General features: G+C 47.7%; 1 protein-coding gene across 1 annotated transcript in view; it reads right to left on the reverse strand.

Annotated features, from left to right (window-relative positions):
- The window catches only part of KCNK13 (potassium two pore domain channel subfamily K member 13), a 127,387-nt gene extending 117,446 nt beyond the window's left edge, over window positions 1-9,941 (reverse strand). Inside the window, exons 1-2 of the mRNA XM_055288453.2 lie at window positions 9,631-9,941; window positions 8,033-9,180 (exon numbers count right to left, since the gene is read on the reverse strand). Coding sequence (XP_055144428.1) covers window positions 8,033-8,366 — 334 coding nt within the window. The 5' untranslated portion in view covers window positions 8,367-9,180; window positions 9,631-9,941. The remainder of the gene's footprint in view (window positions 1-8,032; window positions 9,181-9,630) is intronic.
- Window positions 9,942-13,514: the final 3,573 nt, after the last annotated feature.

Raw genomic sequence — 13,514 nt, forward strand, 5'->3', positions numbered from 1 at the left:
AAATACATTTCAGTGATTTTAAGATACACCTTTCCCCCAAATTTTAATATCTCTGAAATCGAGATGCATCCCACAACAGGTAGCATGTCAGAATTTAATTGGCAGTGTTTCTTTCTTGATGGTACATAAAATAATGATGCAGCTTAGATTTTAAAAATAGCACTTTAGGTTCAATATAATACGTATAATAGGATTTCCCAGACTATTTACAGTGTTTGTTGTTGGTTGGTAGAATTATGGATGATTTCTACTTTTTTTATACTTTCCCATATTATTTCCAGTCTTCCAAAATTAATACATATTTATTTTGTCACTAGACACTAAAAAAACAAAACTTGGTTCTAATTCTAACTCTGCCACTTTATAGCTGTGTGGTCTTAAGCGAGATATTTATGCTGTCTGCACCTCAGGGTCCTCACTTGCAAAATGGAATTAGTAATAACTTCCCTGCCTATCCCGTAAGGTTTGTGCACAAATGTTTGGTAATGTGTAAAGTGCTCAATGTATGATTTAAATCTTGACCCATGCATGACATCCATTAATGTATATCATTTAATGCATTCGTGGGATATTTTTATTCTTTCTGAATGCCTCATCTTCTCTGATGTCAGTTTATAACTTTATACTGTAAAATAGTGACTTTCAATATTTTATTGTTTGGATTTGATATACTTTGATTTCAAAAGCTCTTTCCTCGGCCTTGTTCCTATGAGAAAAAAAAAAAAAAAGATTCCCGGGCCGGGCGCGGTGGCTCACGCCTGTAATCCCAGCACTTTGGGAGGCCGAGGCGGGCGGATCACGAGGTCAGGAAATCGAGACCATCCTGGCTAAAACGGTGAAACCCCGTCTCTACTAAAAATACAAAAAATTAGCCGGGCATGGTGGCGGGCGGCTGTAGTCCCAGCTACTCGGGAGGCTGAGGCAGGAGAATGGCGTGAACCCGGGAGGCGGAGCTTGCAGTGAGCCGAGATTGCGCCACTGCACTCCAGCCTGGGCGACAGAGCGAGACTCTGTCTCAAAACAAACAAACAAACAAACAAACAAACAAAAAGATTCCCAAAGCAAGATTCAGTTTAGCACCACATGGATTTCACACTGACCAGGGCCAACCAGACACCTACCAGCTGAGCCCCAGAATCCCATGGGGGTCTTGTAGAGTACAGCCATGCAGAGCCAATCATGGGCCACACCCCGGGCCAGAAAAGGGCACCTGCATAATTATCTCTGTTTAATAAAAATGAATAGGGCTGAGCACAGTGGCTCATGCCTATAATCTCAGCACTTTGGGAGGCCGAGGTGGGCAGATCACGAGGTCAGGAGTTTGAGACCAGCCTGACCAACATGGTGAAACCTCATCTCTACTAAAAATACAAAAATTAGCTGGGTGTGGTGGCGGGCACCTGTAATCCCAGCTAATCAGGAGGCTGAGGTAGGAGAATCGCTTGAACCCGGGACGCAGAAGTTGCAGTGAGCCAAGATCGCGCCATTGCACTCTAGCCTCAGTGACAAAGCGAAACTCCGTTTCAAAAAAAAAAAAAAAAAAAAAAAGAATAAAAACTGTTGTTGAGAATCTAGTCACATATGAGGCGAGGCTGAGCCTCTCCATCTGAGCATCTCAGGTCCTCATGAGCCGGGTCATCTTCTCAGCCCGAGCCCGGCGCGTCCCTGCATCTGGATGGTGTGTAATGAACCTGCCCTCAGCGCACCTGACTTCCAGCTGGCGAGGAGGTCATAAGACAGCAGGTGAGCTCACCTCCTCACCATACCTGCCTGGCCACCAGTTTGTCTATGTTCTAAAGCATGGGAAGGCTTGTCCTAGTCAGCAACATCACAACATGAACAGCCCTCTAGACTCTAGATTTCTCAAACTTCAATGTGCCCAGGACTCACCTGGGTGTCTTATTAAAGCATAGACTTTGATTCTGTTGGTCTGGGGTTGACCTGAGAGTCTGCATTTCTTTTCTTTTTTTTGCTTGAGACAGGGTCTTGCCCTATTGCCCAGGCTGGAGTGCAGTGGCATGATCATGGCTCACTGCAGCCTCAACCTCAACCTCCTGGGCTCAAGTGATCCTCCCACCTCAGCCCGCCAAGTAGCTGGGACTACAGGCCTGCACCACCACACCCAGCTAATTTTTTCTATTTTTTTGTAGAGATGGGGTTTTGTCATGTTGGCCAGGCTGGTTTCGAACTCCTGGCCTCAAGCAATCCACCCACCTCCGCCTCCCAAAGTGCTGAGATTACAGGCATGAGCCACCGCGCTGGGCCCAATACGTGCTTTTTTAGACTGGAAGAAACATTTCTTCTGCAACTTGCCACAAAGGGGATGGAATAATGTTTCCCTGACCCTTTGAAGTACAGGGTGGTGGTTCTGTGACTTGATTTGGCCAAGGACGTGGGAGTGGAAGGGACCTGTGCTACTTCCAGGTAGTGGTGGCCATTTAATCATTGGTGCTCACTCTTCAGCTCTTTCTTCCCCTTCCAGAGCAATCCTGGAAGCATGTGCTGAGGAAGAGGAGCCAAGAGACAAAAGAGGCCTGAAGCGATGGGGCAACACAGAGACAACTGCCCTGCAGCATCACCAGCGCCCACAGTGAACTCGGTGTGGGTAAGAAGTACACTTTCATTACATTAAGCTACTGAGATTTTGGGAGTAGCTTGTTACTGCAGCAAAACCTAAGCCTTCCCTGACTCTGTCAAATGCAGAGTACCTCAAACTCTTTGGGGACAGAAGCTATCTACAGATACACCAGCAAACACGGGGGCAAGCTCCTAACAAAAGCTGGTTTCAGAGAAAAGATATTCACAGAAGATCATTTACAAGACATACTGTCATTCTACTTTTCTGAGGACTTCAAGTTTATCCCTGTTTCATGTCTGATCTCCAGCCTTTTTCAGAATCGACATTTCTGAATTGTGTTTTAATACTCTGCCCTGAGGTTTTCTTTACTGCAGTCAAATATACTTAACATATTTATCATTTTAGCCATTTAAAAGTGTACAATTCAATAGCATTAAATATAATTGCAATGTTGTGCAACCATCACCACTATCTATACCCAAAATGTTTTCAGTATCCCAAACTGAAAGCACCCATTAAACAATAACTCCCACTTCTGGCCTTCCCTCAGCCCCTGGTAACCTCTATTTTATCTCTATGAATTTGCCTATTCTAGGTACCTCATATAAATGGAATCATACAATATTTGTCCTTCTGTGTCTGGCTTATTTTACTAAGCATAATTATTTTCAAGGTCCATCTGTGTTATAGCATATATCAAAATTCATTCCTTTTTGTTTTTTTCTTGAGATGGTCTCACTCTGTCACTCAGGCTGGAGTGCTGTGGTGTGGTCTCAGCTCACTGCGACCTCTACCTCCCAGGTTCTAGCAATTCTCCTGCCTCAGCCTCCCGAGTAGCTGGAACTACAGGCATGTGCCACCACACCCAGCTAATTTGTTTATTTTCAGTAGAGACGGGGTTTCACCATATTGGCCAGGCTGGTCTCAAACTCCTGACCTCGTGATCCACCTGCCTTGGCCTCCCAAAGTGTTGGGATTACAGGCGTGAGCCACCCTGCTTGGCCAATTTCATTCCTTTTTTTTTGGCTGAATCATATTCCATTGTATGTAGCCCACATTTGGTTTATTCATTCATCTGTTAATGGACACTTGGGTTGTTTGGATATTGTAAATAATGCTGCTATGAACACTGGTGTACAAATATCTGTTTGAATCCCTACTTTTGATTTTTTTTGGCTATATACCTAGAAATGGAATTACTGGGTCATAAAGTAGTCCTATGTTTAACCTGTAGAGAAACTGGCAAAGTGTTTTCCACTCTAAGCTTTGACTTTTAAGTCAAAGGTCTCAATTAGATAACAGCTACATGAAATCCTCAACTGCATTTTCCAGGAAAATATTGTTTGTGAATATCATCTGTTGTCCTACACAATGTCTCCTATATATAATCCCAAAGAGAAAATACTTTTGAGAATTAGGTACTGGGGCCAGGTGTGGTGGCTCATGCCTGTAATCTCAGCATTTTGGGAGGCTGAGGTGGGCGGATCACTTGAGGCCAGGATTTCAAGACCAGCCTGATCAACATGGTGAAGCCCTCTCTCTACTAAAAATACAAAAGTTAGCTGGGTGTGGTGGCTTGCACCTGTAATCCCAGCTACTTGGGAGGCCAAGGCAGGAGAATTGCTTGCACCTGGGAGGCACAGATGTTGCAGTGAGCCAAGCTCACGCCACTGCACTCCATCCTGGGTGGCAAATTGAGACTCCCTCAAAAAATAAAAAAATAAAAAGTGGGTCACACCTGTAATCCCAGCACTTTGGGAGGCTGAGACAGGAGGATCACTTGAGGTCAACAGTTTCAGACCAGCCTGGCCAACATGTCAAAACCCCATCTCTACTAAAAAAAAAAAAAAATATATACCAAAATTAGCTGGGCATGGTGGCGCACACCTGTAATCCCAGCTACTTGGGAAGCTGAGGCAGGAGAACTGCTTGAACCCTGGAGGCAGGGGTTGCAGTGAGCTAAGATTGTGCCACTGCAGTCGAGCCTAGGTGACAGAGCAAGACTGTCTCAAAAAAGGAGAATTAGATACTGGGAAAAGTTTATGTTTCCTCCTTTCTGATATTAATTCTAGTATGGGTCATGACTCTGTCTGCCATGAAGCCTGAAACCAAATCTGAAGCTTGCTGGTTCTTTTCCTTCCATGGGATTCCCTACCATTCCTTGGGATCATGTTATCATTTCCTGGCACACTGGCCTGATTTCCAACAGCAGAGCCTATCTTTGCCTGAGGGCTACCCTTGGGCTGTCCATGAAAGAAAATAAGGCCAGAAGTACCTGGGAATTACATCCCTGTGCTCCTTCCTCATTCTCCCCAGACAGCTTTTTAACCAATTCCTGACAGGTGTGGGTATGTAAACATCCCAGCTTTCTTGCATGGGATATCTGGGTCAGGAGCTTTGCATTGCTTCCAAGCTTCCATTTGGGATTAGGTACCAATTGCCCACTATGGCACCTGCCTTAATAGCATACCCTGGATTAACTTACTTTCCTTCCTTGATTCACTTTCTCTTGCACCTACCTGTATCCCTTGCTCCTCCCAATAAACTGCTTACACTCAAATTCTTGGCTCAAGGTCTGCTTCTCAGGGAACTCAAACTAAGACAAAATTCCTCTCTAGCAACTTCATAGCTCCACTTGCATTCCATATTTCTGTTCTTCTTTTCCCTGGTTCTGAAGTTTTAATTGTATTTTATGATTATTTTACTGTATACTTTGTCTGCTACCTCAAAGTCTTTGCAGAATAAAGCATGGTGGAATTAATTTTTAGAAGAAAAATACCATCATGTAATGTTACAATAAAAATGCAAGATATAAGTGGTTTATAGAATATAATTCTAATTTTTAAAAATGCATATGTATATAAGTATACGCAGAGGAAAAAGGACACTAGAAGAAAATGGACCAAAACATTAACAATGGTTAATTTGGATGATATTACTGCATATAACTTGATTTTTTTCTTCTTTATACTTTATTTTACAAAAAAACCTGAACCTTCATCTTTTTCATCTATAACGGGGGAGTGTTATGCCTACCTCATGGAATTGTGTTGGCTGAAATGAAGTGTGAATGGCACACAGCAATGAGCTGCATTGCACATTCAGGTAATAATCACACAGTATGTGCCTAATATGGGCCTGATAAAGGTTAGCCAGTGCTGTTATTACAACAATTAGTGAAACAATTTAAAAGGAAATGTTACAAATGAGAAATAAAAATCAGCCCACACTTACATAATGTTTTTCACCTTTTAACACGCACGCACTTATAAGAGCTCATTGTCCCTCACAAGAACCCTGTGACAGGGGCAGGCTTAGGCAGAGGGAGGGAGCAGGGGGCAGGACTAATATTCACCAAATAGGTGATGTGCCAGATACCAAGGTGGGCACTTTGTAGATGCCTCAGATGAGAAAAGGATGGGGCTCGGAATAGTTAAGAGGCTTGCCCAAGATACAGAGGCAGGATGAAAAGCTCCCACTCCAGACTCTTTGCCCAGGTTTCTTTCCACTCCTCCATGCCACATTGTCATATTGGTATCCCCAAAGCCCATGTTCCTATATGGCCACCTACCCATGCCACTCTCAGTTCCTGCTACATGGATGCACCTGTCCACACACACACACTCTGCTCCTTCCTGCCTCTGTGCCCACTGGGAGCACCAAGAGATGGTTTTTCATGGTGGTGGGGAAGATTCAGCCCTCAAATCTCCCATCAAAACCATCCTAAGTAACCATTCAATCTAAAAAAATCCTGTACTTGCTATGCAAACACAGAAGAATCAAGGTCACTTCCAAAGTGACACCTCCTAATCAGTTTGTTCATCCCAAGTCTTGCCTATGTGAAGATTCTGGAACTGTCTTCTGAGACGTGGGAGGTGATGTGAGGAGGGGCTTGTGGAACACAGCTAAGAGTCCAGCAGAGAATGTGGGCTCGAGGGGAGAACCACGGGGGTGTTATTCCTCCTTCACCAATCTTGAGCCAATTCTGGTCTGCTGCAAGTTTTCCTGCCTGATACCCAGTTATGGTGGTGCCATCATGGCCTGCTGATGGGCAGTGCCATCTGGGATGGGATGGGGGCTGGGAGCCAGGCACTTCAGATACAGCCTGTGTGTCCCTAATCATACTGGTCCTCTGCCTCACCTCCTATGCATCAGCTGAAGCCCTGGATTCCTGGACTAGCCCTGGGAAGTCTTTCATGATGAATCTGACCTGAAGCCGATCTCTTTTGTCTTTTGTGCTGCTTCTCCTGGCAGAATGTCTATGTAGCACAGCCATGTGTGGGAGCCTCAAGGAGGCTCAACTTGTCACCCCACCTCACCAGCGAGCTCTTCTAGAGTGCACAGGGTCAGTAGCTACAGAGCGCTCAGCACATGCACCCTGGGCTGTTTGCAACTGCCAGCCTTTTTTGCAGCTTGGAGGCTACTTCCTCTCCGTCTAACTTTTCCAAGCTCCCTCCCCTGCTCCAGGTCTCTTTTTGCCCCCCTCAGAATTTATTTCTACAGCATCTTCCCCAACCCCCATTAATCACTTGATTATTCTTCAAGGATGAACAATGTTTAGGGGTGTGGTGCAAAGACTCCCCCAAATCATTTTCCTTCTGCTGGGAAATAAACACAACTGATTATAGCTGTGCTACATCTTTGCTAAAAAATTCTCAATGGCTTCCAGGTGCCTCTAGGTAAGTTCCAGCTCCTCAGTCTGTCAGTGAAGGTCCTACCCCCACCTCCATCCCATTAGCCAGCAGACCTTCCTAGTATTCCTTCCACCACTCCAACCAGCTCATGGGGCCCCTGAATGCGATTCTCTCCTACTCCAGAGTGCAACGCGCTTTCAGTTCCCAAACCCAAGTTACGCCTAACGCGAATTGATTCAGCCCAAAGGTCACTTCCTTGGTTCTTCCTGGTGGACAATTTTCCATCTTTTGAATCGTCATTGGCACTTTTGCTTCCTCACTTCCAGTCTGGTGTTCTGATTTTTTCTCAGTAAGTGTGAAGTCGAGGGCAGAATCTTTTAAAATCTGCACTTCCCCTCTGACTGACTCAGTTAATGTTTAGTTTCCTGTCCCTATCTGTAAAAGCCTTCTTCCCCATGAACTCAAGCCCTGTCTCCTTCATTAGACTGAAAATCTCCCAGAGCAGAGCGTCTCCAATTTAAGGATCATTCCAATACTTTGGGGACTTTGTTAACATGCAGATTCTGACTCAGCAGGTCTGCAGAGGGGACTGAGACTGCATTTCTAACAAGCTGCCAGGTGACGCTGAAGCTGCGGGTGCCTGGACCACATTAGAGCGGCGGGCAGGCAATACCACCTGTTGATCAGGCGACAGCTCATGTCAGTGGAGTCGGGCTGGGCGCCCAGATGGATGAATGAAAGGCTGAGAGGGTCGGTCCTGCCCCCCGGAGGAAGTGGAGGCCGCCCGGAGGTTGTCAGCGAGTCCGGCCAGCACACTTACCTATGGTGGAAACGACGGTGCCCACGAAGTAGAAGGCGCCGGTGAAGTCCCAGCGCGGGCGGACGTTGTCCACGCGGATGCCGGCGCGAGTGGCCTCCTCGTAGTGGCGGAGGAAGCCGCGCAGCTCGTCGCGGCTCAGGTTGTGGCCGCGGCTGAAGTTGGCCAGGCGCTCCTCCCAGCGCTGCTTGGCCTGGCGCTCGTGCGCCAGCTCCAGCGCGGAGAAGACTGCGGCGCCGCCCAGCAGGTAGAGCACGATGAGCGCGGCCAGCAGCAGAAAGCGCGCGTTGTCCTCGTTCAGTTGGCCCGGGCCCCAGTTGAAACCCCGGCTGGCCATGGCCGGGCCCCCAGGGGTAGCCCCCAGGCCCACGGCACCGGGCGTCGGCGGAATCTCGTCCACACCCCCGGGAAATAAAGGCCCCGGCGCTCAGCCAGCTCCCGGGCTTCCCACGGCAGGCTCGCCCATGACCGCCGGGCGCTCCCGCAGGCCGCGAGGCTCTCCCGGCCGCCGCCTCGGTAGCTCCTGCGGCGCCAGCTCCCCACGTCCTCCTTGACTCCTAGTTTCAAATCCGCTTTGTCGCCGCCGTTCCCCTCCACTCCCTCTGCTCTCCTCGGAGTTCTCCTTAACGCTGAAGGTCCCGGGGAACCGGCGCAGAGTCCACGTCTGCTTGGCGCTGGGATTCCGGCGCCGTTTCCACCCCGGCTCCCTGTCCGGCTCAGATAGGGGAGGGGGCGTGGCGCGTCTTCAGGGCAAGCTCGAGCGAACTCGAATTTCCGCCAAAGAGAAGGTCGCGGGTTGCGGGGGGGGGCGGGTCCGGAGGTCGGCGGGTAAGCAGAGCCCCGGGGTCCTGGTTCCTTTGACTATGGCTTCGCAGGCCGCCGACGGCTAGGACGCGGGTGTCAGTCTGCTAGCTTTGTAGGTGCCTCCCCAGGTAGATCGACGGTGGTGCCTCCTAGTTGTGGTCGTGGTGTCGCGCTGAGCCTGTGGCCTCCCGAGTCACCGAATCGGCTGCCGGGTCTTAGGGATGGAGGGGGTCCGGGGCGGGCGCACGGAGAGAGGGGCTGTGCTGAGCGGCGTCCGAGGTTTGCGGCGTCCGAGGGCTCCGGCCTCCGGCCGGGCTCCAACGCTGCGCATCCGTTGGGCGGACGGGCTGGAGAGAGGAGACCAGAAAGGGAGGTTGGAACAGGGGGCGAAGGAAGTTAGGGGCTTCTCCCCCGGGCAGCCTCCCTCGCCTTGACCATGCCAGAGCGCCCTTGGTCTCTGGATCCTGCGCGGGGGCGTCCTCTGCGCCTACCAGTAGGCTCCGCCCGGACCAAGGGCGCAACGCAAGCCAGCCCCGCTTCCGGAGAGGAGGCCAAATACTGGGGGCTGGAAGGGCCCCGCAGCCAGGAGACCTTGACCTTGGAGGGTTCCATCTCTTCCACCCGGGCTTGGCTGCCTAGTGCGTTCCAGAGTTTTGCCTGGACGCGGGGTCCGCGCCGAAGACATCCCCCACCTCATGCAGAACAGTAGCAAGGCTCTCCAGCAAACGGCCGGGGCCCCCTCCCCAAGACCCCGCCTTGTAGGGGGCGCTGGCGCCGCTGCCGCCCTCGGATCTCACCTTCCGGGGAGCGCCCACTCCGCGCCGCTCCGTCGGGACTGTTCCCGGGCCTCCTGGCAGCCGCGGCCCTGCCCTGCCAGCCGGCGCGCGGAGAACAGGTCCGCACCCCGCTCTGCCTTCTCAGGCGGGCGCGCTCCGACGCTGCAACAGGTGGAGCCGTGCGGCTGCCAGCTGCGGCGACTCCACCCTGTCGCCCGCCTCCTTGCACGCGGGCCCGCCTCCTGCGCTGGTCTCCGCGGGTAGACGCCTGGCGTTCGAAGGGCCGACCCGGGGCTGCAATGCTCCCACCAGGGCGCGCAGATCTGGGGAGTGGATGCAGAACCGTGTGGTGGGACGCTCAGCCGGTCCGCGTGGGCCCTCCGGGGCCGGGAGAGGGCGCTCTGCCCCCTCCAGACACATCCCGCCCCCGCCCGCGCACACAGCCCCGCGCGGCCCTCCAGAATCACCCGCCCGGGCGTGTGGGAGCGAATCGGTACGCGGAGAGGAATGGATACGTGGGCATCTTCCCACCTTCCGAGAGAGCGGTCCCAGGCTCAGAGCCCCACACACCACCCTTACGCACCAGGAGCAGAGACATAAGGGCTAGGAGCCCTGTTGAGTAAAACCGTATGATTTCGAATAAAGAAACACAGCTCTGGCGAGTGCATTTTCATCAGAAACCCTGGTGCTGTTAGCAGTCCTCTCGGCTCTGTTACTCACTCCCCAATGCCCCTCTTTCATCTAGCCTTCTGAGGGGCAAGAGCTTTCGGGGCATCGCGAGAATAGGTGCATGTGTATACACCCAGGGTGAGTACTGCAATTACCTTTTAAATCCATTTTATTATGAAAAATATCAAACATTCTAAAAAGTTGAAAGAACTTTACAGTGAACACCCGTATACCCACCACCTAGATTCTACAATTAACATGTTACTATACTTGATTTATTAGATATCTACCCGTCCCTCTGTCCATCCATCAACCCATCTTGTTTGGATGCATTTCAGAGTAAGTTGCAGAGCTTGGTACACTTCCGCCCTCATCCACATTACTTCTGCCTGCATATCACTACGTAGGGTTCAATATTTACTTGCAGATTTTTTTCCTTTTCGGATAAAATTTACATACAATGAAATGCACAAATCTTAAGTGTATCATTAGGTGAGTTCTGACAAATGCGTACACCTCTGCAAATCACCTATCCAACCTACCAACCAAACATCACCAACAGGGTCCCCCTAAGTCCCTTCCCTGTAATTCCCCACCCACATTCCTCCAGAGAAAACCACTGTTCAGAATTTTTCTACCATCGATTACTTTTGCTTTTATAGAACTCAGTTTTTTTGTTATAAATCTCCATATAAATGGAATCATGCCGGTATGTACTCTTTTGTGGAAAACATGATGTTTTTGAGATTTACCCATGTTATGTGTCTTAGTAATTCCTTCCTCTTTATTGCTAGTTTTTCATTGTTTGGGTATACCACAGTTTGTTTATTCATTCTCCTCCTATTGACAGAAAGGAGAACTGTTAGAAAATTTTGGTCATCATAAATAAAACTGTTAGGAACATTCTTGCACAGCTATGTAGACATATATTTTCATATCTCTTACATAAAGACCTAGGAGTGGAATTGCTGGGTCATAGGGTAGGTATGTATTTTGTTTTATGAGAAACTGCCGGACATTTTCCCAAAGCAGCTGTACTGACAGTGTACAATAGTTCTGGATGCTCCGTATCTTTGTCAACATTTGGCAGTATCAGTCATTTTAATTTTAAAACTACTGGTGGATGTAGCAATATCTCACTGTGGTTTTAATTTGCATTTCCCTGATGTCTAAAAATACTGGTGGATGTAGCGATATCTCACTGTGGTTTTAATTTGCATTTCCCTGATGTCTAATGTGCTTGCTGGCCACTTGTGTACCTTCTCTTGTGAATTTTCTGTTGAAATACTTTGCCCACTTAAAAAATTAGTTTCTCTGTTACTGAATTATAGAGATCCTTTATGTATGCAGGATACCAGTCCTTTCTCAGATACGTATCTTGCAAATATTTTCTACCTCTGATTTGCCTATTTATTTTCTTAAATATGTTTTCTGTATGTTTGGTGCCCTTTGAGAAATCATTACCTCCTTTAAGGTTGCATAGGTTTTCTGTCTCCCCACACTTTTATATTTGGGTCTATGATCCATTTAAGTTTGTTTCCCTATGGTATGAGGTAAGAGTCAAAGGTCATTTTGTCCAGGTGGATTTCCAGTTATTCCAATGCTATTTGTTGAAAAGATAAATATGCCTGAGTTTCAGGAATTCAATTTGTTCATTATTTGCCCACCCTTATGCTAATACCACAGGATTTACATTACTTACAGCTCTATAGTAGGTCTTTAGTAGGACTATAATTGAGTCCTCTAACTTTGCTCTTCTTTTTCAAGATTCTTTGGATGTTATAAAACTTTTACACTTCCACTAAAAAATCATAGAATCAGCTTATCCAAAAAGCTGTGGGATCTTGATTTCTGGGATTGTGTTGGATCTATTTTGGGAAGAACATCTTGACAATTCATGAAAGAGGTATATTCCTCCATTTATTTAGGATTTCTTAACCAAGTTTTCATATGGAGATTTTGCACATCTCTTGTAAATTCATTCTAAAGTATTTTATGTTCTTTTGATGTTATTGTAAATGGAATTTCAAAATTTTACTTTTCAGTTGTTTGCTGTAGTCCATAAAAATACACAATTGTTGCAAAAGTACTTGAATTCTTCAACCTTGCTACTTTAGTCATCAGTTGTAGATGTTTTGTTGATTCCTTTAGGAGTTTCTTTGTAAATAATCATGTCATCTACAAGTTTTGCTTTTTTCTTCCTGATCTTTATCATCTTTTCCCCCTCTTGTCTGCAGTGGCTAGAGCCTCTCAGTACATTATTCAATAGAAGTGGAAGCAGATATCCTTGTCTTATGATCTTAGGAGAATCTTTCCTTTTATCATCATTTATATAACGTTAGCTGTGAGGTTTTCATAGAAACTATCGGATTAAGGAAGTTTCTTTTTATTGTTGTTTCTAGTTTTCTGAGTTTTTTGGTGTTTTTTTGTTTGTTGTTGTTTTTTGAGACGGAGTCTCGCTCTGTCGGCCAGGCTGGAGTGCAGTGGCGCGATCTCGGCTCACCACAAGCTCCGCCTACTGGGTTCACGCCATTCTCCTGCCTCAGCCTCCTAAGTAGCTGGGACTACAGGCGCCCGCCACCACGCCCGGCTAATTTTTTGTTTTTTAGTAGAGACGGGTTTTCACTGTGTTAGCCAGTATGGTCTCGATCTCCTGACCTCGTGATCCACCCGCCTCGGCCTCCCAAAGTGCTGGGATTACAGGCGTGAGCCACCGCGCCTGGCCGAGTTTTTTGTTTTTAATGAAGCATGAATGAGTACTGAATTTTGTTAAATGCCTTATCTGCATCTATGGTGATGACCATGTAGTTTTCTCCTTTATTCTGCTAATATGTTGTATTTCATTGATTGCCTTTCTAATGTTAAGCCAATCTTGCATTTTTGGGATATGTTGCACTTGGGGTTTCCACTCTATTCTTTTTATTCCTCTGCTTCTGAGTTTACTCTTCTTTTTCTAGCTTCTTATGGTGGATGTTTAGATCACCAATTTTAGACCTTTCTTCTTTGCTAATGTTAGAGTTGCAGGACTTTTCCTTAGTTCAGCTAAAGATGGGGTCCTTGTCCGTCCTACGGCCATGAAAATTTAGGTTTGCAGAGGGTTTGAAGGGTGAGTAACGCAGGGCTTTATTGGGCGAAAAGGAAGAAAAGGGAGAAGCAGGGACTCTTACTAGCCCAGAGTCCCTGCTAGAGCGCTTCCCGCCGGCAGCTGGAATCCCAGGTTCCACACAAGCAGAGGA

This window comes from Symphalangus syndactylus, chromosome 8, assembly GCF_028878055.3.
Source record: "Symphalangus syndactylus isolate Jambi chromosome 8, NHGRI_mSymSyn1-v2.1_pri, whole genome shotgun sequence".
NCBI lineage: Eukaryota > Metazoa > Chordata > Mammalia > Primates > Hylobatidae > Symphalangus > Symphalangus syndactylus.